We start from the raw sequence: 27,960 nt of genomic DNA on the forward strand, positions 1-27,960 counted from the left end.
CAACTATGACAGCAATCTCCTGCTTTTACATGAATGCATTTCTGCATTGAGTACTTTCAATACTGAAAAAAAATCCTGATTTTACTTAATACTGTTACAGTATTGAGTATTTTTTTAGCCAGAAATTATTCATCATTTCCAGATTTTACTGTTAGGGGCTATATGTGAATTCAAGTATGCAGAATTGTGTGCAAGACGTCAGTATTTACCATAATTAATTAGGTGCTGATTTTTGTCTCTGAGCCTGTAAAAACTCAACAATGTGCTTTAATACCAACACAAGTCTGGTTTCTTGATATTGAGTACCTTCAATACATTTCAGTGGTCTTTTCGTGTTTCCATTTTGAAATTCCTGCTCTGTAGAGTTGGGTAATGTTTTTTTGTGTGTTCACCATGAGCGACACCATTGTCATTACATTTAATCATTTGATACATTGTTAATATAAAAATATTAATTATTACAGCCTTAAGTTTACATGACATGTCAGAAATAAAATGTCAACACAACAAACTGTTGATCCAAACTGTCCTTTATAAGACAAGAAGTCAACATGTTCAGTAGGACACAATACATCACAATGATATTGTAACCCCAGCTAATACAGCTGATGGCAAACATCTTTTTGACCACTGTCACTTCAGGTAGAGTTTGTTTTATGAATCTAATATGAGGAGTGATGACTACCACAGCTGAAAAGTAGGCATTAATATCGTATGTTTAGAAAATGTTTACAAAATATAAATACAAAGCGTGCACAGCAGAAAAACACAAGTAAAAATGCAATACTCAAACTTAAGCAAATAAAGTGGTGTTTAGTCTTATCACCCCAAACTGTTATAAGTCTCATTAAAAATGAAAAAAAATATGCATATTTAAATGTTAGTTTAAAGTCAAATTAAATTCACCACGACAAAAGATGAGAAAACAAAACAGAAACACTGTTTGGGGTAGCGAACACCTGTGCAAATGTCTTATGGTGAGTGAAGCCTTTCTGCCATCCTAAAAACAGAAAATAATATTAACAAATAATCTTCTATACCTTTCATCTTTGTGACTTTATTAAGTTACCACACAGAATTCAACATAGTAAAAAGCACCCATAGACCCATAGTAAATAATACAGTTAAACAATGATAGTCAGAACCAGTAAAGAGTGAGTTATATATTTAAAAATAATTATACTGATTGTATAATTAGCAAGAGTATCGAAAAGGTTTGATAAACTGAGTTCGCATTTTTTAATTAAACTCACGTTTCTTCTTTTTCCTCGTTGCATCTCATTTCATGAAGCCTTAGATGCCTAACGTCTCTCTGTTATGATAGCATAGAAACATAATTCAATCCAAGCTGCACAGTTATTATTTTGACCATTTTGTGAGGATGCCACAATAAAAATTTAATACAAACACCCAACTTACTGCCTCGGTTAAGACTATGGGGTGCTCTGGCAAGAATTCCGGCTTCCTCCTGGCCTCAGGACAACTTGCCAGACCAATTAAAAAATCTCTTGAGTAAGATATTCTGCCTACAAAAAAACAAAACAATGTATGTATGTGTGTGTGTATATATATATATATATATATATATATATATATATATATAGGCTCTCTCCCCCTCTACCTACACCCACACACACCTATACATATAAAAAAAAATAATCAAATCACCATTATGAAAGAGTTCAAATCAGGCATTAAATATTCTTTATATTTACTTACACTGACAATACAGCAGCCTTATGTCAAACAACTGTAAATTACAATTTGAAAAAAATAATCTCCCTGCTTTAAGTAAACATGTAAGTGTCCAGCATGTGTCTTACCTTCTTTCTGTTTGTGGAGGTTGACAATCCTGTAGAACTGCTCTATGCCAATTTTTGACTATCAAGCACACAATTAAGCAAAAATTGTTTTAGAAAACTTTATCTTGTCTAAATCAATTGCTTCACAGGCAAATGGCTTACTTAAAGTCATTTTAATGGGAAGTGTGTAAAGAAAGAAAAATGTGAAAGGCCTTTTCGCAATGTTTTAAAGATAATTAATTATAGGGATAATTGACAGAATAATAGCTAATTAAAATAACTAAGTTTGCAACCCCCAAATATTGTCTTCTTTGGGATTTCTTACCTCTTCTTCCTCCATCAGTGCTTGTGCACATGTAGCAGCATTTATTTTGGGCTCTAAATGAAGAGACAGAATCCACACATGAGCACGCATGAATAAAGTGACACCTTGGATCCATTCCCGTTAGTCAGACCAGCTGGTGTGGATTGCTTACCAATGTCAACCTGGAGGGAGCGACGCAGGGGCCTCGCAGGCTCCAGATGTTTCTGGAGAACTCTTCTCCTTGATACCTCCATTCTGGTGTCAGTAAGGTTCAAAGATGTTTTAACCCCACTACACGGCTTGCTCGTCACATTTATACTGGATAGTGTTGTTTTACTACGGGCAGACATCACTGAGGTTTCAATAGATTACTTTTCAATGTTTTCCAAAGTGCAGTCTTTTAGGGGTCCTTTAGTGGGTCAAAGCCACCGGCATGACAGGAATTATTACAACTTACTCAAAAGTGCCTGAGAAATGTTTGGGGGTTACTATCTATGCTAATCTCAGGCTTCAACTGAGCTTTCCCAATGTATAGCTGTCACTGAAAATAGTATTAACTAGCTCATAAATCATGATAAGTATCCTACATAATTTGACAGTAACTGTGGGCTTCGCTAGTGGAGCTAATTACAAAAAATAACTACTAGAAAAGAAACAAAACATTTAGCAGTCACTGACCAGGGATGACTCTGGCTGAGTGTAGCATGCCAGCTAACGTGAGATATTTAACAGAAACGACTGAAATTGGCCCCATTAGCTTAAGCAGGTAAGCTAACTTTTAATTCATTATCTGCTAACACTTCGTTTTCTAACACTCTTTTTACCATAATTGTGGATTAAAGAAGCAACTTTGGAAACAGGTGGAAAATGCTTGTTGCTCATCACAAAGTGTTTCATGGCAGACTTCTGTGTAAGCCATGGACTGCATGATAACGGCAAGCGGCTACCATTAGCGGTTAACGTTTACGAATAACTGCTTTACTAACGGTCGACAAAGTGGCTATAATGATCATACACGGTTTCGGATTTTAACATAAACACAACCACATACGACTGTTAAGTGTAAACAAGCTGACGTTAAGTAAAATGACGACAAATTAAGCTTAATGATGCATAAGTTTCAACTGCAAAATCAGCGGGTGACTGACCTAATAACTCATACGGGAAAGTTACGAGTTCTCGATGTAGTCGTTTTACTTTATAAAGAAGACATTATGTTTAATTATTCACCTGGTAATTTCCCTCTGCGTGGTTTTCGGACTGCTCATTCAATCGGTGTCATGCCAGTCAAAGCAAACCATAACCTCCGGTTAGAAAGACTTTCAAAATAAAAGCTCCATTCATTAGTGGGTAAACTTTTTGCTGAATAAGCACGAGGCTTATATTCGTTATTGTGCGTTTCCAAAACATTTGTGGCTGTTTAATTTTGTTTCCAACATGTTATTGTGAAAGTGTGATGGTCAGAAATGCTACAAAAATTCCATTATCATTTTTCAACAGGAAATGGTTTAAAATTTGCCACACAATATAATTACAGGGACATACATCGCTTATGGATTGCGTGCTGAGATTCCAGCAATGGAATTTCTGCCATTGCTGGAATTCTGCAACTGTTTTCATTTAGAGTCTAAGCACTAAGACCTTTCAGAGACGGCATTTCAACAGCAAACAGTGTACTGTTGACAAATATAGGGGACAATTCCAAGCACCTAAATCTTTCAGTGCCATTAGGTGTTAAATGTTGTAGGTTTATAACTTCTTATATCTGCTGTACACCCAAAGATGAGGAATAATCATGTACATTGTGGCATCAGTGAAGTTTTTAACCAAACTAATTCAAATACTGAGCTCATACCCTCCCTCTGATATAAAAAAAATCCTCTTGTTCTACTGGTGAGATGGTCCACATTTTAGATTCTCCCAGTGGTCACTGTTCCTCTCGCTAGTGATTATGTCCTTCATAAATCTTCCTCTTGGACTGATGGATTTTTATAGAAGGCAAATACTGTATATAGCAACTTAATATTTAATCATGAACAGAGACAGTTATCAGTAACTGATCTGTTTTAATTGGTTGTAAACCTGCACTTATATGCACATCGTTTATGTCAGCAGGCAAAATTTGTTTGCACTGTGACAGATCTGTGAAGAAAAACTGACAACCTACAGGTATGTGTCTTTATAAAAACACTCACAATCACCACATAGTACAATGAATTGTAAATTTTTTCCACACAGTGTTGTAAGTACAATTAAACAAAAATGAGAAAGATGTGAAAAAACCAAAAATCTAATATTTCACTGAGAGAAAACCCACATATAGTCAGACTATATTACCTTATGATAAAAACAAATGCAGTTTAAAAATATATAGCTAAATTTACATTTACATATTTAGCCATGGCACATGAATTCAAAAGAAAAAGAAAATGCAGTACTTCCCATAAATCAAATTTGCTTCAATTAACATTGTGTATATGTCCAAACCTTACTGCTAGGGCATGCTGGGTGCCATGAAGAGCAATGCCACTTTCACACAAGTAGAAGCTGTATTTTTCTTGGGCCGATTGGTCTTCCACTCAGTTCCTCAATTGCTGTTAACGCCTCCGGACGGGACTCAAATACTGCAGTCGCAGAGCCTTGAGGTTTTCCCCTCTGGTCATATTGCAGTGAGACCGATCCAGGGATGATTCGATATCCATAGCAAAAGTCATAGATTTCTTCGCTTCTGATTTGGAATGGTAAATTAACTAGCCTTACACAGGTGGGACCATCAAGATTCTGCACCGAGGCACCAAAGCCGCCACGAACGCCATTACCTCTGTCTGGTGGAGCATAAGGGGCTACGGCAAAAGGCTCATAATCACCACGGATACGAGCCTTTACATTAGTCATTGGTATATTACCGTCACGAGGAATCCCAAACCCAGGGTACTCAGTGTCACCAGTGTGATAGGATGCCTCGCTTCTCCTGCTCAAGTATTGCTCCTCCCTCGGCAGTGGCTCTTGCACCATTGGAGGCTCAACACCCAACTGCCGCATCTGAGAACGTGAAATGCATTTCAGTAAGACTTCTGACCCCAGAAACCTTCGTCCGTTGAGAGACAGTACACTCATAGCCTCTGCCTCAGACCGGAAGAGAACCAAAGCCTTTCCAACCCCAGCTCCTTTATGGTCACGTAGCACAAACACTTTGTCCTCTGTGATATTAAACCCAAAGAAGAAATCCATGATCTCAACTTTCCGTACATCAAATGGCAAGTTCCGCACAAATAGACACACTTTCTCAGAGTCATAAGCATCACCGGGGTGAGATGGAGGTGTCTCCTGAAACTTTTCAGTGTTTCCAGAAGGGCTGACATCCATGCTCTGAGATTCCAGAAGGGCGATCATTTTCTCTCTTGAGATTGGGCGTGTATAAACCCATCGGTTGAGAAACAGTCTTTTTTCGTGACTTAAGGCATCACAATAGTCACGCAGACTCTTGAACAGCACAAATGTGGATCTAGTTCTTCTCCCATCAAGGCCAATTAAGTGCAGGATCTGGTCATCTTCAAGTTTTGCATTACGAAAAAGCATTTTTATGTCTTCTTTTTCAGCTGCATAGGACAGATTGTCCAACAAAACGCAGTACTCATCCTCAGAAGGAGCAAAGGGCCTCTGAGCCATAGGAGATTGTGACCTTGTGGGATGTTGTGGATTCCTCTGGTTGCGAACAGGTGATCTCTCCCTTTCAAAGTTGTCGTACGATTTGACAGCAATTGACATTTTACCAGTAGCCCGACGCCATTCATCTGCTGTTGTTGTGGAAACCTCCACATACCTTGACCCAATGTACCTCCTATCCCTCTTCAGGCCTTCAAATGCATCCTCTCTTGTTGCAAATTTGACAAGACCATTCCCATTCTTCGCACCATATCCATTCTTCAACAAGACTATTTCATCAACATGTAAACCACAGAAAAAGTCATGGATTTCCACCTCTGTCACAGAGAAAGGCAATCCTTTCAGAAACACATACAAGAAGTCATCAGTGTTTGAAGCCCTCTGGTGCTGGGGGGGAGGGGTATGACCCGATCTGCTACCTGATCTCCGGCCCACCTCAGGGTCCACAGATCTTCTAGTGCGTCTTGTGTTCTCCTCAAGATGCCTCTTTTGATCTAGCTCAACATGTTGTGTACTTCTTTCAAGGACGCTCTGCATTTCTGTTTTGCTACTTAGTAGCAATGTAACAGATGCACCCTTAATGCAACCCCCTGACCGTGTCATGGCTCTTCGTGCGTCTTCATCTGAAGCAAAGATAATGAAAGCTTCACTTCGCTCTCCACCAATTATATGCACCCCTCCATCTGGAATTTTGAGGCCAGTGAAGAACTTGCGAATATCCTCAGAGCCTGCTGTGAGTCTCAGTCCCTGTAAACGGATGACGACCGCCATGCTGAAGCACAAACAACAGCACCTGCAGACAGAAGGGTATAGAACAGCATTATTGCCAACTGAGCTTCTCTAGCTCAGCGCCAATTCCAATATAACACCACTCAAATGGAATAGCAATGTGAGAGGAGTCACCAGAGACAAGGGACACCATAGTGATCAAAGCCCACAACTCTTTTTAAAAACCAACCAATTCCAATCGGTGAGGTTAACATAACAATTTAACATATACTTTATCTCACGCTCTGGAGTGGAAAGCTGAAACACAAAATATTGAACTTAAAGAATCTGCCTTTCATTGAAATGGCAGCTAGATTTATCAAGAATATGAACTACAAACCACATTTCAAAACAATTCCAACCTAAATGTATTTACTGTTCAATTCAATCCAACCAAGTTCCACATGAATCTTTCCCAAACCTGACTTTATCATTACTCAATATATTTTTGAAAACACCAATGCCACAGCATTCACCAGTACATTCTAAAATGCAATCCAATGCTGGCAAAGCAACACAAAATCTATATGGCACAATCATTTTCCTTTTTGCCCTAGATCTACATTTACCTTTTAATCAAACCACTAGAATCAATCAATCAGTCATGTTAAATAAGAAAATGTTGCGCACAGCTCGCATACTTGAATCTTAATTATTCAAATCCATTACTTATAATTCAACTAAAGCATTTGTTGATCTGAAAATCACTACTAGCTTAACTTATCTAAACAAATATGCATCTTGCAAATGAAATGCCTTAAAGACCAATTCTTTAAAAAAAAAAAAACAGCTGATAAAGTTGTAATCTTCAGAAGCCTGAAGACTAATAGACTGAAAATGTGTCCCCTCCCAGAAAGCAACAGTCCACAGAGGATTCACCATAGCCCTGATTTTATGTTTATGATGCCTTCCCAACAATAATGCTGCATCCAGGTGTCCATCACAATGGTAAGTCAGAAATTTTCAAGTTTATCTCCAAGTTATTTCCACTTATTAAGCCAATAATGTGATCAATAACCCCAGGGGCTGAACAAGATTTTTTCCCGATGCATTTGACAGCCTTGTTGATCCATTTGGTCTTGAAATGTAGTCTTGGAAGAAGCCAGTTCTTCAACTGAGACACAGCAACTACGCAGCAAGTACAATATCACCGTTCTCATATCAGCACCACCACAAGCCAAAAACGCAACAAAAGTGATCATTTTTATAACTTTGTAACTTGTACATTTACAACACTGATCTCTAAACAAGATCTATTGCCTTACCAAATGCCAACAGTCAAAAATGTACGGCTGTGCTAATTGCAGCCCACCTTTGTCCCATTAAAACCATCACAGCATGATAAAGACAATACTAGTGGTTTCTCATTTTTAAACTAAATAACTACCATCTGGTTAATCCCTTCTGTTAGTGGCAGTTACTTCCCAAAGCATTCAGCTATTTTTGAGCTTTGTAATATTTTTTCTAAATTCTTTCAATTTTAAAAACTAAGTGATCAAGAACGTCAACCAACAAAACACACATCCCCATTCATAACTCATGATAATTATGATTTTTGCTCATAAGACAATATTTTATCCATGGCGGAGATACTTATTCCTTCTGTTTAGTCCCGTGTTGGATCAGTTAGCAGGTCATATATTCCACCTACAAGTAGTTCTGACAGGAAAGACTCTTCACCATGGAGCACACCACGTTCCTGGCCAAAACATACTAGCAACAAAGGACGCACAACTACATCAGCTTTCCTGCGCACTTGCAGGGGAGTGCTGAAATGAGGATGTCTTGACACGGTTCGTCCACTCCATCGCTGCGTTGCTCTTATTCGTCTAACAAAATATTCCATTCATGGCAGCAAATATGGATTGTATTGATTTGTTTGGCAATCTCGACCACAGCTGTTCCTTCCGAAGGCTGGCGATTTGGTTAATCCGAGCAATGGCCTGTTAGCAAATCGAGGATCCTCAAATTGGTCATCCACGTATTTAAATCCACCGTGCGGGCATTAACGTTACAAGTTCACTGAAGAACAGTGCCACCCCAACTAACGTTAAGCTAACCAAAAACACAACTCACGCAGCGCCACCTTTAACAACGCCTTTATTTCACCGTTATATATCTTCACGTGATACAACGTGCACAATCTGACATTACTGTAACGTCGTGTGCAATTTCACTTGGCTAATGTACGTCTTTAAGAAGGTGGCAAACGTCCTTTCCGTCCAAACAAAGCTTAGCAAAATGTCGAGCTGAGCTAACGTTAGCTATGTAGCCAGCTAGGCCTCTAGCTTCAGCTCATCTGATGGCAATGACAATGCGCTTTCCATTAATAACACATAATAGCTACCTGGCCGACGACACAACTTACAGGAATGACAAGCACAGATTCTCGTGACAAATCGAGAATAACAGATATTTTCAGATCAATTAAGTTCAGCTTCGTTTCGCTCTCGTCTCGAAGATTCTTCTTCTTCGTCTTCTTCCGTGCTTCAAATAACGCGCTGCAATCCGACGGTGCATACCGCCCCTATTGTCCATGAGTGTAAAACATCATACCCCATAACGCGTTTCTGGATATTAAATCTGTTTCATTTAATTATTTAAATAAAGCCATTCTCACATGATATTGTTTGTCTCTTTGTATCTCCCACATACCTTTAGCTCCACTCTCTTTCCATTTCACTACATTGAACCTACTAACGTTCAACCTAGCAGCACATTCTCAACACTTTCCGTACCGTATGACGCTTTTTTTTTAACGATATGTTGCCTTGAATCCTGTGTGTCCTAGTCATAATCCTAAATTTACCTTAGTTACTCACTGACAGACTTGTGAATTATGTAACAATATTCTATCCAAGTCCAACTCTCCCACAGCACGCATTTCCTGGGCACAAAATAAAAAAAACAAGATAGCTGCACGTCAGTACATACAATTTAATGTATGGCAAGAACCCCTGTGTTGTATCTGTAACGTTATATATGGTATATTTTAATTCAGTAGCCACAGTGAAATACAGACCAAGGAAAGTGGTTTCGGTGTAGGGGCCCGAGGTTGCGCTCTCATTTCTCTGCCTCGCTGTTTCGTTGCTTATTAAACATAATAGAACTGGGGCTTTCAGTTTTTCTGTAGTCTCATTTGTTTATTTCGGTGGTTGCAGTGCGCTCCAGGGTTCGCGCCAGCTATTCTCCCACATCATGTGATGCTGTTGAACACAGCAGCTACAGCCAGAGAGACACTGTGAGAATCAGTGTGTGGAATAAAAAGGTATTCCAAAGACATGTTCATTATCCTTTAAGGAGATCGGGTCGCCAGTCTTATTGTAACTTTATAGCTTGACCAAATGAAGACACGGTCTGTGGCTTGGCTTTCGTGATCATGTGTGTTCTCGATCTCTCGTCCAACTCTTGGCTAACTATGTGAGCTCATGCTAGCTCGATAGTACCAACATTCACCCAGGCTGAAGCTGGGGCGCAGCAGTAGCAGAGCTTCTGAGCCGACGATCATTTCCGACAGCTCCGTATGGATTTGACGTCGGCATACATTGTTGCTTGATGTTTTACAAAGGGCCGATTACAGGCGATTTCGAAGATGGGGGAACCGTGTGACCTTAAGCACTTCGTAAAGTGAGTACCTCGTGAACCGATGATTTTTACTTAGCATTACGTTAACTGTGGTTTAACCATCTTCCTAACACACAAGTAAGACAAAACACTAGCTAGCATGCTAGGAAAGCCGGGTGCCGAGACTCTAGTACACGGGTCCATTATATCCTACAACGGAAATGTATATCAAAGCCTTCCTGTTAATTCATTTAATTACAAAAGTTATGAGCTCCCTACAAGTTGAGAAACCCATAGTCATTATGACTTAACATATTCGTGACAGATCAAAGATCGACAAGTAAAACACAAGTTAACAACAGTAACGTTAGCCTGCTAGTTACAGTGCCAGAGTTAGCTAAGTTGATCTAGCTAGCGTTAGCTGTTGCTGCTAGTAGAGTTCCTTGGCTAGTTAGCTGTCTTCGTTTATAGACACAAACATTGATTGTTTTCCTCTAACTGGGATAATACCAGTTACACTTGATATTGATGGCATTTCCTAGCAGAAAATTGTGCAGTACTCAACATTAACAACATGATATACACATAGCACAACACGAGCTAACGCTATCTTTAAAGATGGCCTACGGAAGCTCTCTGTTAGCTTCCCCAAGTTAGCTTAGCTGGTTCTGATCTGTTTTATAAACCAGCGCCACAGTCGAATAGCTAAATTAATGTGACAATACCTGCCTGTTTACTAACTATATAAAATGTGTAGTGTGACTGGTTAGCAAATCTTGATAAAGTATGTCACTTAATTGATATGTTTTCAACACATCCTCTACTCGTTGTCATAGTGGGTAATCATCCTTTTAAAGGCCATGTTTGGCTGCATTCAATCCTCCCGCTCAGGCCAGGCTTTAGTTAGTTTACTAATTTGCTTCAAACCGTTGGTTTTCACAAGAGTGTCGACGTGTTGTTTTATATAAATCCTTATTCTGCAGATATGCTTCGTTTTCTGCAGGCCATTAGCTTGCGCTTTACATGTTTAATAATGAGATGCATGTTCTCTACTCGTCCTACATCCATGTTTTTCATCTATCTTCGACCATTATAGCACTATTTATAACATAGGTGAACGTAACCTTTTATTTATGCGGTTGCCTTGATCCATCTAAAGCGGCAGCAGTAGAGATTAACAGCCCACCAAACTGAGAAAAGGGGAGTCTTTGTCTCATTACACAGTAAATATTAAGACGTGCAACTGGCAACGATAGATAACAGGAATCTCAGGAAGGGATGCCTGTAGAATTCGGCTGAATGGTACAAAGCATGTGACACCATGTATTTTTTGACATGGTGTACATACAATTTGTTTTGCACAAGCCAGACCCACTATTTAAAAGTTGAATTTCAGCATTTGTAGGACTTTTATCAGATGTCAATGATGTCAAAATTACAAAAGTTCCTGACAGAATAGCTGTAAGCCGTTGTGGGCAAGACTCAGTTCATTGCAACCCTATCTTTCTTTTTGTCAGGTGTGGCGTCACTTTGGAGGTGTCATTTCTCTGATTTGGATTATTCTTGGCCAGCAGCCTCTTCAGGCCTTCTAATCCTAGACGAGTTTCTCAATGGACACTCTGCTCAAGTCAGAAATCAGGTATTAGACAGCACAAAATGCAACTCACTGTTGTCTTGCTTAGAGTATTTTGATATGAATTTGGGAATCATTTTTGTATGGTTACCAAGTTGTATTTTGTTTTGGGTGCAGTCTGTTTAGATCTTTCTGGCACCAATTTACTGTGAAACATGTTGATTTCAAGGTCATCCTAAGTCCTCTTAAACACAACTGACAATTGTAAATACAAGACTGTCGTCTGCAAAAGGTGTTTGGCTATTTTTCTTTAAATGTAGGAGTCTGATAACATTTTGTCTTCACTTATTTTTATCTATTTATGTTGTTATTTGTGACTGGCCAGCATATAGATAGGGATTTGTGCACTTTTGCCACATAGAGTATACAGTAGCCTAGTGAAGTAAAGATGTGTACTTTAATTCTCCTTGATGAACAAAATCACTACATTATTAGTAGGAAAGAAATGTTATCAGTTAGTTTTATGTCACAGTATTGGAGCAATGGATGACCATAAGCCTTTGTATTGGATGTTATGCTCACTTTTTTTTTGTTTGCTAACTGAAACATGAAACAGTTGTGCACTACAGTTAGGAAGACATTTGGTGTAAAAAATATTTCTGTGATGTTAAACTAAAAGGGTGCATTTCGTAGACTAGTGGGTCCAGTCCATTAATCACTTGATTTGTTGCTGCTTGTTATAGCTCTGTCTATATAACAGAATGTCATTGCAGAAGTGTCTCATTTTGAAGGTCACAGAGAAAAAGGAAAAAATGAAATCCTAAAGGATTGAATGACCCAGTTGTTTCCCTGCACCCATATTGAGCCAACCCTAAGGAAAACACAGACACTTTTAATAGGACAAAAGGACGTACAAAAACCCAATTGTTCTTTTTTTGTATGAATACTTAAATCTCTGTGTTTGTGGGTGATTTTTTTTTTTTTTTATTGCTTCAGTTGTTTTTTTTTTGAATTGATAACCAGTTGCTACTCTCAGCAATGGGTCAAGCTATTCAATGTGAGTTGGTCAGGTTATTAGTTGCTAAGGTTGTTTTAACCCTGGTTTAAACCTTCACGGATCACCCTTGTTTATGGACCTTCACAGATCATCTAAATATACTCTACATTTTGTTTACAGTTTGTTTTGGTGTATTTACGGTCTGCTTACTTAGGTTTAGGGGTTAGAATAAATCTGAAATGGATAGAACAGAATTTATCACAGAAAAATAATTTAAACCCATGTTCATCCCGTCAACACAGACGTTTCAGTGTTCTCTTTAAAGAGTGATGGAACCTAACAATAGAAAGATCCAAGTCCATAACCCTAACCTTTGACCACATTCAGCAGTAATTTGGCAAATGTAAATATGCAGAATCCAGACTGTAGAGGCTTCCACTGCTGAAGACTTAAGAGAAGAGATGAAGGATGATGCAATATTTTATATGTGTAATGTTGACTAACTACATCATTTTCTAAAGTTAAACATATAATAATGTCAAAATACTTTTACAGTCATGTCCACAGAAAAGAATACTAGTTGAAGTCCTTGTGATTGAGCAGGTATCTTGGCTCTTGTATGCCGGGTTTTCCTTTTTAGCGTACATAATTGTATATATACACATGCATGCGTATGCAAAAATATATTTTAGCCTATCATACAGATCATATTAGTTTCATATGGCCTTTACTTTATAAGCCCTAATGGCTTTGTTTGGTGTCTCAGTGGTGTTGAAGGGATTGTATCATGTGACAAAGTGAAGCACACCATCTATAGTGCAATGTACATTTTTGGTAGGGACTTAGTCCAGCCTTTGCAAGCTAGGCTATTACTGTGGAGGCTCATTGGACCCATATTTGATTATCTACAGAGGTCTGTAGTTGTCTTTTTCTGCATAGTGGTTCTTGTTTAGCACTGTAGCCTCAAAATAAGAGACACATCCTGGGGCTGAATAGCAGTCCTGTGCGTAGCTTGCATGCGCCTTTCATGTTTGCATGGGTTTTCTATGGGTGCACCAGATCATATTCTGAGGGGATATTTCTCTAAAGGAATCCACATCCAGCTTGGGTTAAATACCAAATATCTTTTAGATATCCAGTATTCTCACTTATACATTATTTGAAACTGAGCTCTAGTTAAAATGAAGCTGAAGTTGATATTATTATACTTGTGTGGATATTGGCATATTACATACAGCTATCTGTTGAGTGGGAGACCAAGAAAATGTGCTCCTAGCCAAATTTGCCCTCAAGTGCTTCATTTCCACTGCATGATATGGCACAGTTCGAAACGCTTGGAGCTCATCTATGGATTATGGATGGATCGTAAGTTCATAATGAAAAGGCACTATACTTTTATTCTTCTGTTTAAATAAATAACACCTTTTTAATTGATTTTGTTTAACTGTGGCCGGCCATTCCCTTCTTTCAGCTATTCCAATGGTTAGTTCTCCGTGTAAAACATAGTGGAAACTCTAGTAATATGTGTAGTCAGTGGGCCAATATACCTGACTGGCACATGAGGATTTCCTGCCATTTACCTGCCATTTAAATCCATTAATTCCTGTCACTGTCTGTTCTTCACTGCACCAACGTGAGCATGTAGCCTAGATACTATATGACTGCAAAGCACTGGGATGTATCCTAGGAGTTTTGTCACATGTTAGCCATTCATCTCGATTTCTTGTCACTCACTACTATTTGTAAATGACAACCGTTGTTTAGATGAAATTCAAAAATGCTCTCTGTATTATCAGTATTTTCTATACTTAAACATGGAGATAAATCTCAACAATGCTTAGTAATAGTAAAACAGGTCTTTTTAACTTCACGATTTTGGAAAACATACAAATTACAGAAGGCAGTGGAAAGAGTACACCTAACGCTGTTGTAGACTGGACAACAGATGTTGTGCTTTGAAGTCATTAACAATTAGGAGCACACACAGTATGTTCAGGGACATGTTCATATATTCATATCCCTCCTGATTGTCTTAAAGTAGTTATATGTTGTGCTGCATGAACTGTGTAAATTGATTTCTCTTTCTTCTCTTTTGTTCCCATGATGTTCTAATGTAACCACAGAGAGGAGGGGAGTGGTGCCTCGGTAAGTCTTAACTAAGCAAAATCAGTGATTGTTACTATCTGTTTTCATCAGCATTTAAGCAACCTTTGTTATGATACAACAGGAATGTCTCATGATTCTCACAGTACTCAGGTTACAGCCTTATTTGTGGTCTCTCTTTAATTTTAGGTGAAGGTGGAGGGCCTATCCAAGGCAGCTCTTATCAAAAGCTTGTCTCCCAGAGTCATGCTATCCAACCATCTCCTGCCTAAAGGGACCAAGATGAAGGTCAACCTAGAGGATCAGGGTCGTCAGAAAGTGTCCTTCAGCTTTGCACCGACCAAGAAGCCACTGCAGAGCCTGTTCTTCATCCCCGCCAGCCCTGACAAGTCTGTCGCTGAACCTCTCCCTGCCTCGTCACAGTCCACCTCAGACAAAGGCGGGCAGGATACAGACAGCAAAACTGAGCAAAAGCAGACACCAATGGTGCCAACATCAATAGCAGACACACTGTCTGAAACACAAATCTCCTCAGCCACTAAACTGAAAATGGACTTAGCAAAGATGCATTTTAAGAAGCAAATTCTTAGTGTCTCTGTAACTGAAAAGAAGCCAACACCTGTTGTGCCAGAGGAACCCCAATCCTCTGAATTGCAGATTCTGCCGAAATCAACAAGGAAGAGTGTAACTGAATTCCCAATACCCCAGCCTCAGAGTGTCGCCAGTGTCTGCCCCTCTGAGAATACGTACATTGAAGACTCTGAGACAAGGGTAACCCCTAGCCTCAAGAAGCCAGCGGCTTCCTCAGGAAAAGACAGAGAGAGTTCCAGTAGTGCTGAGCAGGACAGTAAGGTATACAAAAGGAAAACCAGGTCCCAAACTAATAGTGCAGCCCCTGGCTCAGAATCTGATGGAGATTCAGTCCAGATGTCTTCCAGTCGCAAATCTGTTGACTCCAAAAGTAAAACGAACTCTGACAGCAGAAACAAAGAGATAAAAAAGTCTTCCTCGGGTTCACACGTGGAGGAAAAGGAAAAAAGTTCCTGTAAGCGGTCAGAGAATCATGAAAGGTCTTCTAGTTACTCGAAATCAGACCGTGATTCTAGACACACATCTTTACGCTCATCTCGATCAGACAAAGATCGTAGAAGGTCCAGGTCTAGATCACGGTCTAGATCAAGAGGGTCTCGAACAAGTTCATCTCACTCTCGGTCAGAGAGATCTCGAGGTGACAGAGGATGCCGCTCTGAAAGGTCATACTATCATGATTCTGATCGGCGATCACACAGGAGTTCTCCACGCAGAGAGAGAAGACGTTCTCGTTCTCGCACCGACAGAACTCGGGACAGTTCTGACTCTGAGGATGACCATAGGAAGACAAGGACGAGGACAAGTGACTCCAGCAGGTCATCTACCCATGCAACCTCATATAAAGAGTCAAAATCATCTTCCTACTCAAAATCTGAAAAGGCCTCTAAATCTGCAGATTCTCCTCACTCCTCAGAGTTGGATAAAAGAACACAATCTTCAAAGTCTGAAAGGACTTCAAAGCGACTATCAGACTCTGATTCCCAGCGCAAATGCTCACCTGATCAGGACTCCAGTTACCATAAATCTAGCTCCCATCACAAATCTTCTTCTTCCAGTATGCATACTCACTGTCAAACATATGAAAAACGCCAAAAAGGCAGCTCTAGTGACTCTGAGGCAGATCATAAGGGAAAATCACAGACCTCTGACAAAAGCTTTGGCTCAGAGGAGAACTGTAAAAACTCCCAAAAGAAAACCAGTAGGCCAGCCTCGAAGCTGCCTTCTAGATCTGTGAAAACTAGTGGACATGATAGAGAATCAAATGACTTATTTCACAGCCCCGGCAAGGCACCATCACGTGCAAACAACACAGAATTGTGTGAAAAAGAAAAATCTGATAACCAACAAGGTGGAAATGAAAATGGTAATCAGGATTTTAAGGAGATTGTCTCATGCACTGATAAGAGTCTGCAAGAATCGTCGTCCAAGAAATCAAAAGAAACAAAGTCAGGTGTTGAAGTTGAGAATGAAAATGCCTCAGCTATAACCTCAAGTGAAAGCTTAAAGCATGTAAATTCCGCCCTGGAAAACTTGACCAATGTGAAGGATAGCCTTTCTTGTAATAACCGACCACATGTGAACTCAAATGCAGCTGTCTTATATTCATGCAGTAGTAATGATAGTATAATGTGCATCCAGGACAAGAAAGTTGTGGACTGTGCACCAGGGCCAATGTCCTTACTTTATACAGCAGATGTATCTGTCACACATGATGTCCAGCAGAACACTAAACCAGAGATTGTTGAGCCGAATAAAGGTCCGACAGTTGACAAGCAGTGTGGCACAAGTGTGCTGCTCAAATCTGATTCATCATGTCTTGAATCTAAGAATCCGCTTACACTTGAACAACAAAATACAGATACTGTGACAAAGAGCAGCAGTACTACCAAAAAGTCCCGGTGGGATATTGTTGGGCAGGACACCTCAGAGAGTGATCATTCGCAGAGGATACTTTGTGTAGAGAGTAAGCCTGCTGTTAAAAAAGTGATATCTGTCAAAAAAATAGAGTTTTCTAAAGACAGTAACCAGACAGACAGTAACTCTGACATTAACAATACTATTCAGCAAGAACCTGAAAAACATTCCAAATTGGCAAAGTGGACTGAGATGTCAATGCAGGAAGTTGGCTCAGAGAGCACGTCCATGACCGATAACTACAAAGACCAAAGTGAGCCTTCACAGGCGAGCACTATTATTAACCCCTGTGACTTAAAACTGAGTGTTGCTCAAAATGATGCATCACAGGTCGATAAAGCTGCAAAAATGCATAGTTGGAATGGTCATGAAGAAAAATCCAAGGACAGTGCTCATGATAGCAAACTGAGTAAGACAACATCACTCAATCAGAATGCATTCGGAGGACAGAGTGAGGCCAGTGATAGTGATAACTCTGAGTACGACTCTGATTGCGGCGAGGCTATAAAACGATTGCACTCTGTGGTGGTGGTGCCAAAGAATTCTTCCCTAACAATGGATACACAGGACACAGGAGCTTCTCCATGCACTGCAATGAATAGTTCAGAACTGCAGAATGCTAATGTAGCAGCTGATGTGAATATCAGTGAAGTCCCAAAACAAAAGCAGGGGAGTCCTTCCACTGCATGCGTGGAGACCAGTGGTCCATGTACTGGTGTAAATGATTCATCTGAAAGCATTATGTTGTGTCAGTCCCAGAGTAATATGATTGATAGCACCAGTCACTCTGAGGGTTCCAGCTCCATCTGTGCCCAGCTTTACATGGCTGGTCATATCGGTGCCCATGGAAGTACTACAGATCCTGCCTCCAGCCTTGATAATTCCCGACAGTGTGAGCAAGGGCACCAACAGCATAATCTAAGCAGCAGAGGTGAAAGGATTTACTCCCATTACCAACACGATGATTTCTCCAGTGCTGACAATATCAATGACAAGAACGGATTCAGCCTGGGTTGGGATTTTTCGCAACCAGAACAACCCAGTAGTACATACCAGCAGCCTGATAGCAGTCATGGGCCACAGTTACCCAACACTAAACTGACAGAAATCTCTCCCAAGGAACAGGAGCATGTGCAGAGTAATGCCTCCTGGAACCACCAATCCCCAAACATGCAGACTAACAGAAACCCCTACCTCCATGTGCATGAGCATTATCAGGATCCTGCAGGCGAAATCCATCCTGACTCCCTAACTAATGACCATGACGACTACAGTGGGCATAAACTATCTAATCTTCGTAAAACAGCTGTTGAATGCAGTGGACCTAACACTCCTGGCTCATCAAGCTTTGTACAAGGTCATGAAATAAGCAGCAACAGCAGGGGCCCTGCTGTGCCAGACCCCCCTAGAGAAGACAGTTTTAGACCCCACAGAGGCCGGGGCCCTCCCAAGAAAAGGCGTCCAGAGATTGAGTCAGACTCTGACAATGAGGCCGAAGCTGGGCCGGCAGGCAAGCGGGAGCGTCAGGGAGAGACTGACATCTCTAAGGAAACTCAAGTCAAAGCTGAGGTGCAACGTCCAACGCTCACTCTGCAAGACTTTCAAGATGCCCATAAATGGAGAGAGTCTTCCAAGTCTAAGAAGATGCCCCCTTACTTTGACTTGATTGAGGAGAACCTGTACCTGACTGAGAGGTAAGGTGTTGTCCAGTCTAATTAACAAAACAAATGTTTTGTTTGTACAAAAAAATAAATAATAGAACATTTAAGTACTTTCAGGCTTGAGCTTTGAAATCTTTTTAATGTTTTCTGCAGAAAGAAAAGCAAATCTCATCGAGATATCAAAAGAATGCAATGTGAGTGCCCAGTGCTGCCCAGAGAGGAACGTTCAAGGGGAGTATTAGCATGCGGGGAAGACTGTTTAAACCGGCTGCTGATGATTGAGTGGTAAGTTAATTATTACAGATGAAGCTGTGACGATATTAGAGCTGTCCCCAATTTAGGATTTACATTGTCGAATAAGAATTATCAAGAATTGCCTATAGTTGAATCTGTGTATGTCAGGGGTTTTTACACAAGGTATCTCCGCTTTAATCTCGAGAAGCTGCAAAGCTGCTGTCTCTGTTCATTAGTCAGTGAAACTTACACTGCACATTTCCAGCTAAACTGAGGCCTATTGTTGACCCTTTTCTCTCTGCTCTGCTCACCTGCCATTTACCACTCTTGTGCAGAGTTGTGTCCGCTGACTTGCTGACAATTGCATACACACGGTTCCTCCCGGGTCTAGTCTCTAGCGCTGGCCCGAATGTAATTTTTGGAGCTTCGAAGCTTCACTTTTAACTTTTGTTATAGCGACTAAATGTTCATTATGTTGTTGTTTGTTTGTTTCCAGCCTACAGTTTTGCTACTGTTTAATTTTAAAATGTAGGAAATCTTTTTGATGTTTTGATCTGTAATGAAATTAAGCAATTGTAAAATTAATAAACGGCAAAACTGCCACACTACTGCTGTCATCACTCCGTTTAAAGTGCTCCCACACAGTGGAGGGCTTCATTTAGTTTTCCCTTTGATGTGAACTGGAGTGTTACGTTCACTGCTGTCAGCAGAGGTCAGGCGCACGAAAAAAACCCTCAATAATCGAATCTCAAAATTGAAAATCGAATGTGTACCCAACGGTCGAATATTTGGGTCCAGCCCTACTAGTCTCCCTCTTCTACCCCACACACATACTACGCCACTGACGCCCTTAAGGGTTAGGGTTACAATTCTGGATTTATTCACACACTTTTAAAAGATTTCTTAAAAGCTTCTTTGTTTTCACATGTTTATTTACAGTATTATATGTTGATATTTACATCATAATAGGATGTATATTAAATTATTGGGAGAAAACGGGTAGTTCTATGTAAAATCAGACCTTGAGCACCCCCATATAGCAAAAATGGTTTAATCCTAGTTTATTATTATTATTATATCTTTGGATCTTTGACTATTCGGGGTCACCCCTAGGCAATATATAAGAACTCAGCTTTTTTAAAAGGTTCAAATACTTTTTTATCTCATTTTCTGCACCTTGACAAATTTACTTTACCTTACTACTTTAGCATCAGGAAATCTAATAACATCGTGTACCTAAGAGTTGGATAAGAGTCTGTATAAATCATTCTGTTTGCAAATCCAACTAACAAAGTTAAGCCCATAAAAAAGAAAGTGTTAGTAAATAATGTAAAGTGCAATCAAAAATGTGTAGGAGCCTGTTGACATTCATGTTAACATTTTTATTTTTTTCAGCTCTTCACGGTGCCTGAATGGAGCCTACTGCTCTAATCGACGCTTTCAGATGAAACAACATGCAGACTTTGACGTTATCCTCACAGAAGACAAGGGTTGGGGACTACGGGCAGCTAAAGACTTGACTCCGTAAACCTCTTAAAAGCTTTTAGTACAACATTTTGAAATCTCCTTCTAGAATTTAACATTAAAATTAATTCATATTGTGGGGCTACTCTATTGGATTATACAGTAAAGTTGTTTTTGTTGTTGTTTCAAACTTTGTGCAGTTACAGTATATATAGTCATTTGTAAGGATGGTATCATCTACATTGTGGAAACAGACATAAAGCTAATATACCACCTTAATCAGAGCTTTGTATGGCAGTTATGTTCTTAAATGTTGTGGTTGAAAATGTAGGCAAGATGATTGTTACATGTGATTGTTTTTATTGCGGTCACAGAAACACCTTTGTGCTGGAATATTGCGGGGAGGTATTGGACCACAAGGAGTTCAAAACAAGGGTCAAAGAATATGCACGCAATAAGAACATCCACTACTACTTCATGTCTCTAAAGAATAATGAGGTAAGCAATGATACAACACATTACAATTACTGTTTTATCTTAAGACTGCAATTTGGTTTAATATTTCAGGTATAGTGGCTGGCACAAATACTTGACATTGCGTTATGTCTCTTCAGATCATTGATGCAACACTGAAGGGTAATTGCTCTCGGTTTATGAACCATAGCTGCGAGCCCAACTGTGAGACCCAAAAGGTACAGTGGCAAAATAAAGCACTTTAATAATACTCTTTCAAGTTAACTTACTGAAAGCTGACCAGCCTGATGATGACTTTTATCATATTCCAGTGGACAGTCAATGGACAGCTTAGAGTTGGGTTCTTCACCACCAAGGCTGTCTCTGCAGGAACAGAACTGACATTTGATTACCAGTTCCAGAGATACGGGTACTTTTACTCTCCCCCCCCCCCCCCCCCCCCCCCCCCATCCCAATAATATATAGTTGAATATGTTCATAAAGAGTGCTTATTTATGCGTATAACTGATGGTTTAACCATGGTGATTTCCCCTTTGTTTCATTTTTATCTACAGCAAAGAAGCACAGAAATGCTTCTGTGGAGCGCCCAGCTGCAGAGGCTTCCTGGGTGGGGAGAACAGAGTTAGTGTTCGGGCGGCTGGAGGGAAGATGAAGAAAGACCGCAGCCGAAAGAGTGCTCTCACCACGGTCAGTTCTTTCAGTCATATTTGAAATGTGTCTTGACATTGGTTTACACCTGGCTGGCAGTAATGTTAACGTTGTTACATTTCGATCACATTAACATAATGAATAAGCTGAAATTGGCATACAATCAATTTTTATATTATTTTTTTTACACAAGTTTCTCCAAGATTTTTTTTTTATTTTTGACGTTGACATCACTTTGTCCTCCCTCAGGTTGATGAGGAGCTGGAGGCCTTATTGGAGAATGGAGAAGGCCTGTATGATGAGAAACAGGTGGTGTCTCTCTGCAGGCTAATGGTCCGAGTGGAAACGATGGAGCAGAAACTCATCTGCCTCAAGCTCATACAAGTAAGACCAGGGCTCAATGTTAAACTTTTTTGCAACTGGCCCCACCGGGCCAGTGGGTTTGAAACTTACTTGCCCGAAGACAATTTTTACTGTCCCTCCTTCCAAACATCTTTAATCGTTTATTACATACATCCTGGATATAAAAAAACTGAACAAAAATGTAATCACAGTTAAATTTATAAAAAATAAAAAGGTTAACAAAACAATTTACTTTTAAAACAAAACATACTAACAGACTCAAACATGACGTGCTCTCCTGCTGACAACCATTTATGAAAAATGTACACAGCGCAGCGGACACAGTCGCCTCTATCCTGATGAACAGGTTGCCATGGTAGCGACCTGTCAATCACAAGGTAGTCCCTATTGTCTATTTTCCCCTAAATAGGACCATTTTATAGTAAAATGAACATCATGCTGTGTTGAAGAAGACGTGAAACTAGCGACTGAGACCATAAGCTCATTTAAAAGTGTTTACTGTGGTAATAAATCAGCTGAGTAGCAACATTTTACCATTATTTCTAATGGAACTCGCCCCCTGCTGCCGTTAGAGAGAATGCAGCTTTAAGTTCCGTCTGCATGGTTTCACTTTCGACCCAGAGGTTGCCGCATGATTGAGATTAGAGAAATAATATTTGACAACCTCTCGTCACATAACTACAACTCTGGACTGGACACCGGTGCGTGCCAAGAGCTGCAAAACAGCAGGATGTTGAGTTTGTTTGTTTTTGTTGTTTTGTTTTTTTTAAATACTAATGTTTTTGCACTGGTCCAATTGGGCCAGTGAGTTGCTAGTTCAACTGTCCCGTCGTTATGTTTTACTGGCCCCGGGCCCCGGGCCATCGGGCCACTGTTATTGTCGAGCCCTGAAGACTGAGTAGTTGCTGCCTCGTTCATGTTGTTGATATTTTTTATCATTTGCAGTATGTAATATATGTTTGTGTTGCACAGGATACTCAAAATCCGTCATGCCTGAAGCAGTTCCTGGACCATCATGGATTGTCTTTGCTGTGGATCTTCATGGTGGAGCTTTCTGAAGCTAAAGGCAACAGCGCCAATAACACCAAACTGCAGTTAGAGGTAACAACACTTAAATTAAAACATTCATAATTCATACACAATTCATAATTGTGTCACATTCCACTGAAGTAACTAAGAATTTTAAAATCCTCTTAGCCTGTATGGTCATATACACAGCCATTTGCCATTTGATCATTGATAATCCATTCTATTTACAGATTATGAAGACCTTGGCTGTGCTGCCTATCTCTACTAAGAACATGTTGGAGGAGAGCAGAGTCCTCACCTTTATTCAGCGATGGGCCCAAACAAAAACTCTCCCTCAGCCTGTTGAGATGGATGGGTACTCTAGTGAGAACACTTCCCGTGCTCAAACACCCCTCAACACTCCTGATGGTTCCTCCACCAAACTGGGACCAGAATTGGATGGTGACACCGCCAAACCTGCTGTTTACCGCCGCCTTAAAATCATCAGTGAAAACAGTCTGGACAGCGCACTCTCTGACACGAGCAAAGCATCTGATGGGAAGGAGGAAGAGGAGGAGGACGATGATGAGGAAGAAGATGAATCCTCACATGCAGAACTTCCTGACGGCAAACAGTTGAAGGCAGACCCAGCGTGTGATGCTGCAGAGCCAACGAAAGGAACGGTGGAAGAGCCAGTGAAAGTGGAAAAACGGGAAGAGACTCAAACTGAGGAGGTTAAAGAAAAAATGGAGTTGGATTTGGAGAAGGAAACTGAAGTGAAAGAGGACACCAGTGAGGGTCCGACAGATGAACTTGAGGGGCTAAAAGAGCCTAGTGAAGAACAGGAGAGCCAAGAGGAGCAGACCAGTCAGGCAGTGACAGAAAAGACGGAACAAGAGGGAGATCAGCCCACCGATAAAGTTCTCGAGCAGGAGAGTCAGCCTATCCAAATAGAGGTTGCTGATCTGCCACCTGAGCAGCCTTCAGAAAATATGGAAGCCCAGGCAGAGACACAAGAGGATGAGAAACCTCCTGGCAGTGAGACGCAACCTGATGAATCTACCACTGATGCAGCCCCAAGCTCTGAGACCCCAGAGGTCAGTATGCCTTCTGAGGTCACCGCAACCCCTGTGGACCCATCCGTGATAGGAACTCCTTCTCAGGATGAAGAGGAAGGTGTCTCAGATGTGGAGAGCGAGAGGAGTCAGGAGCCCCAACTCAGTGCTTTGGACATTAGTGGCATGGCTGCCAGGCTTCTGGAAAGCTGGAAGGATCTGAAGGTGAGCTCAAATAGTCCCCTTAAAAGGCAGATATAATTATTAAACATTCATAGAAATGTGAAGTATTATCCCTTTTCTGTTAGTTATCTGTTTGTGTTCTATTGTTTTCTGAAGTTTGAACTTGTCCTTTCAGGAGGTATACAGAATTCCCAAGAAGAGTCAGGTGGAAAAGGAAGCAAATGGTAAGTTTAGTCTAATGCTGGTTTTTGGCCCAGATTTTATTTTTTTTTACTGGATGACTAATGACTAATTTGATTTTCTCACAGATCGCAGCCGAGATCGGGACACAGCCTTGACGCCACGCACCACATCTGGTAGCCGAGAACGTGAAAGGGAGCGAGAGAAGGAGAGGGAACGCGACAGAGACCGAGATTATGACAGAGAGAGGGACCGTGATTGGGACAGGGACAGGGACAGGGACAGAGACAGAGACAGAGAAAGAGATCGTGATCGAGTCTCTGACAAAACTCCACGCAGCACTGAGAGACGAAGGAGACGCTCTGCTTCTCCGCCACCCTCGTCCTACGAGAGGAGCAGCCGACGTACTGAAGAACGGTGAGAATTCTTGTGATTGTGGGAACACTGTCGAGAGATTCTTCCAAGTGAAGTGCAATCTTTGTTCAGCTGTTTTCGTAGTAAAGTTTTGGCATTGGACTGTGATCTTGTTCTTTGGATTTTTTAGGTTTGACCAGTCTAACAGCAACAAGACACCAAGGGGAACTGGTGGCAAAGAGCGCAACAAGCTCTCCACAGAGGAGCGCAGAAAGCTGTTTGAGCAGGAGGTTGCTCAGCGGGAAGCCCAGAAACAACAACAGCTGCAACAGCAGCAGCAGCAGCTTCAAACTATGGCTTATGACCCTGCTCTGGCCTATGCCTCCAGTCCTGGCTTCATCACGTACCCTCCTGGATATCCCATCCAGACCTTTGTGGATCCCTCCAACCCCAATGCCGGCAAAGTACTGCTACCTACCCCTGCGGTTGAGCCCACCATGAACTATGAACAGACACCTCCCCAGCGTCTTATCTCAGACATGGGACTGACCTCTCCATCCTCCACTTCCCAGGCTACTCCAGTCTCTAATCTCTCTCAGCACATCACCACCACCAACCTCACCACTGGCAACCCTCAGCAGTATGCCCAGCCAATTGTAGCAACCCAGGACGCAGGTGTGGCTGTCCTCTCTGTACCTGCCCAGGCGGCCCCTGCGTTACAGGGCCAGCAGAGCTACACCACTGTCTGGGATCCCACTACTCAACAGGCAGTGACTGTGCAGACACAGCCTGCACAGCAGTATGCCCCAGCACAGGCTCAGACACAGACGGCTATCTATTACCAGGGCCAGCCGTGCCAAACTATATACAGCATCCCCACCGCCTATCCTCAGGCCAACACTCCGGTCATACAGGTAGGGTGATTATATCCTCTATGACAGTGGTCGGCCAGAAGCGGTGATAACGGCTGGTGCAGAAATAGATCTGTCATGACAGCAACAGTTACTCACACAAGCACTTCCTCTTAAGTGATTGTACCTCTAAAATAAAAGCACAAGAGCGTTTATTGCAGCAATGCTTCATGTCGAGTTTATTAAGAGCTTTTACTTTTGAAGAGTTCTGAAGGAAATTCAAAAGAGTCTCTGGCCTGCTTGACACACCTCTGAAAAAGCCGTCAGTAAACGTATGATTGGATTCCCCTGAATTTTCTCAGGGAAATGAAAATAAATGCCCATAGGTTTATGAATGCGGATCAAACGCTGGAACACTCACGCACTGCAGCACCTGCTTTACGTAAGCATGTGCAAAAGTGTCCTTTTATTCAATTTGTTTTACAAGGGAGAAAAAAATATCCGCAATAAGAAGGAATCAATCTCACAACCTACCCGTCGTGAGTCCTGCACTGCACCAACTGAGCTAAACGCGCACATGAATTCATATGGTTTGTTCTGGCCTGCCATATAACGGCTTGGAAAAATTTGGCCCAATGCCAGACTTATTTGCTGACCCCTGCTCTATTATCTGGTTAGCTTTTCTAATTGCTCTCACTGTTGAATATCTAATTTTCTGCTCTTTTGCAGTTTCCATTTAGTACAGATTAATTACCATGATCAAATCATAAGAAATGAAGAATCTCTGAATACAGTAAAAATAATCAAATACAGTGGGGGGGGGAAAGGGAACTTCCATCTCCACTTGTGCATTGGTGCAAATCATTAATCCACTATGGTGTAATAATTCATCATTGAACACTACGGCCCATTGCAGCACATGCTGATCACACACTAACTGATTTCTGAATGTCTGGATTGTACTTTGTGTCTCTGAAGGCGTACACTGAACCCACAGCCAGCTACCTGCATAGCCAGCCTGTGTATCCCGGTCATCAGCAGGGAGTGGTGGTGCAGCAGGGAGGCACAGTCACCACCATCGTCACATCCCAAACTGTCCAGCAGGTACACACATGATGGGGCAAAACATAACACATGGACAGATAACTCACAACCACACACACACACTATGGATATTATTTAGGAAAGAAAGGTGGTTTGGTTTGAAAGGAGGGACAGAAGGTTGGTGTTACTTTCAAAATGTTTGTGTGTTGTGATTATTTAATTGGATGGAGTTTGTATTTTTGAGCAGCCTGAGATCACATTAAAGATTGTTTTGAAGGACGCTACAGCTTATCAGGCAGTTTAAGGGGGCTTTCACACCTGAAAGTCTGCACCAAGGTCTGAACCAAAGTTCATGTTTTGATACATTCGGTTAGTTTTAGTTTGGTTTCACACTGCAATTCTGCGACCGCACTAAAGGACTTTAAATGACACACTTGCGTCCTGTCCCCTCTAAAAGTTTTGAAACGGTAAGGCAAATTCCTTTGTTTTTGTTGTTCACCGAAGACATCTGAGTTTAAGATCAAAAGATGAGTATGAGATGAGAGTTCAGAATTTTAGCTTTTATTTCCTGGTATTCACATCTAGATGTGTTAAACAACTTAGGACATATCACCGTTTGTATTAGATCACAGCATTCTTAGGTGAGCAAAAGTAATGGAACAAATAATCTTAAAGTAAATAACTTAATATAACTAATAATTTAATATTTGGTGGCATAACCCTTGCTTGCAATAACTGCCTCAAGCCTGTGACCCAAACTGTTGCTTTCTTCATTTGTGATGCTATTCCAGGCTTTTACCTCAGCTTCTTTCAGTTCTTGTTTCTTTCGGGGTGTTTCTCCCCTCTTAAGGAGGTGAAATGCATGCTCTATTGGGTTAAGGTCAGCTGATTATTGACTTGGCCAATCTAAAACCTTACACTTTTTTCCCCTGATGAAGTCCTTTGTTTTGTTGGCAGTGTGCTTTGGGTCATTGTCCTGCTGCATGATAAACTTCCTCTCGATTAGTTTCAATGCATTTCTCCGTAAATTGGCAGACAAAATGTTTCTGTCCACTTCTGAATTCATTCTGCTGCTACCATCATCAGTTACATCATCAATAAATATTAATGAGCCTGTTCCAGAAGCAGCCATGCACGGCCAAGCCATGACATTACCTCC

General features: G+C 40.9%; 3 protein-coding genes across 13 annotated transcripts in view; 1 reads left to right on the forward strand and 2 right to left on the reverse strand.

The window, feature by feature from the left end:
- Window positions 1-512: 512 nt before the first annotated feature.
- gra (granulito) lies at window positions 513-4,162 on the reverse strand. Of its 4 annotated transcripts, none has more exons than XM_046045535.1 (7): window positions 3,337-4,162; window positions 2,279-2,442; window positions 2,128-2,180; window positions 1,824-1,881; window positions 1,420-1,526; window positions 1,254-1,312; window positions 513-1,000 (listed from the first exon to the last, which is right to left on the reverse strand). In XM_046045535.1, exons 1-7 carry the CDS (start codon window positions 3,372-3,374, stop codon window positions 973-975), a joined length of 507 nt encoding a protein of 168 aa, XP_045901491.1. In that variant the 5' UTR covers window positions 3,375-4,162; the 3' UTR covers window positions 513-972. The 4 variants fall into 4 exon arrangements, with proteins under 4 accessions (XP_045901491.1, XP_045901492.1, XP_045901493.1 ...); XM_046045536.1 differs by having other exon boundaries at window positions 2,279-2,361; window positions 3,337-4,152; XM_046045537.1 differs by having other exon boundaries at window positions 3,255-3,369.
- Window positions 4,163-4,270: 108 nt separating this feature from the next.
- On the reverse strand, window positions 4,271-9,652 carry rbm12bb (RNA binding motif protein 12Bb). Of its 6 annotated transcripts, XM_046045532.1 has the most exons (3): window positions 8,909-8,972; window positions 6,783-6,798; window positions 4,271-6,565 (listed from the first exon to the last, which is right to left on the reverse strand). In XM_046045532.1, exon 3 carries the CDS (start codon window positions 6,541-6,543, stop codon window positions 4,639-4,641), a length of 1,905 nt encoding a protein of 634 aa, XP_045901488.1. In that variant the 5' UTR covers window positions 6,544-6,565; window positions 6,783-6,798; window positions 8,909-8,972; the 3' UTR covers window positions 4,271-4,638. The 6 variants fall into 6 exon arrangements, with proteins under 6 accessions (XP_045901488.1, XP_045901489.1, XP_045901490.1 ...); XM_046045533.1 differs by lacking the exons at window positions 6,783-6,798; window positions 8,909-8,972 and adding an exon at window positions 9,563-9,652; XM_046045534.1 differs by lacking the exons at window positions 6,783-6,798; window positions 8,909-8,972 and adding an exon at window positions 9,196-9,211.
- Window positions 9,653-9,789: 137 nt separating this feature from the next.
- setd2 (SET domain containing 2, histone lysine methyltransferase) overlaps window positions 9,790-27,960 on the forward strand; it is a 53,182-nt gene continuing 35,011 nt past the window's right edge. The window contains exons 1-17 of one of the 3 annotated variants that reach the window (XM_046045528.1): window positions 9,790-9,808; window positions 11,622-11,743; window positions 14,798-14,819; window positions 14,967-18,976; window positions 19,097-19,228; window positions 20,573-20,701; window positions 21,016-21,139; window positions 21,256-21,333; window positions 21,427-21,524; window positions 21,670-21,802; window positions 22,013-22,147; window positions 23,099-23,227; window positions 23,386-24,414; window positions 24,548-24,596; window positions 24,681-24,969; window positions 25,097-25,820; window positions 26,736-26,861. In XM_046045528.1, the coding sequence (XP_045901484.1) occupies window positions 11,715-11,743; window positions 14,798-14,819; window positions 14,967-18,976; window positions 19,097-19,228; window positions 20,573-20,701; window positions 21,016-21,139; window positions 21,256-21,333; window positions 21,427-21,524; window positions 21,670-21,802; window positions 22,013-22,147; window positions 23,099-23,227; window positions 23,386-24,414; window positions 24,548-24,596; window positions 24,681-24,969; window positions 25,097-25,820; window positions 26,736-26,861 (7,236 nt within the window). In that variant the 5' untranslated portion in view covers window positions 9,790-9,808; window positions 11,622-11,714. The other 2 variants (XM_046045527.1, XM_046045526.1) reach the window with 2 other exon arrangements.

Source organism: Micropterus dolomieu, linkage group LG03, assembly GCF_021292245.1.
Source record: "Micropterus dolomieu isolate WLL.071019.BEF.003 ecotype Adirondacks linkage group LG03, ASM2129224v1, whole genome shotgun sequence".
NCBI lineage: Eukaryota > Metazoa > Chordata > Actinopteri > Centrarchiformes > Centrarchidae > Micropterus > Micropterus dolomieu.

What these genes read in the sequence shown, in the direction of transcription:
- gra (XM_046045535.1), bottom strand. Translation starts at nt 3,374, where the DNA reads ATGAGCAGTCCGAAAACCACGCAGAGGGAAATTACCAG. An exon ending in ACGCAGAGGGAAATTACCAG is followed by an intron (nt 2,443 to 3,336) that starts GTGAATAATTAA and finishes GTCTGCCCGTAG; the next exon opens with TAAAACAACACTATCCAGTA. An exon ending in CACTGATGGAGGAAGAAGAG is followed by an intron (nt 1,882 to 2,127) that starts GTAAGAAATCCC and finishes TGTGCTTGATAG; the next exon opens with TCAAAAATTGGCATAGAGCA.
- rbm12bb (XM_046045529.1), bottom strand. Translation starts at nt 8,386, where the DNA reads ATGGAATATTTTGTTAGACGAATAAGAGCAACGCAGCGATGGAGTGGA. An exon ending in ACTCCCCTGCAAGTGCGCAG is followed by an intron (nt 6,566 to 8,288) that starts GAAAGCTGATGT and finishes TTCTGTCTGCAG; the next exon opens with GTGCTGTTGTTTGTGCTTCA.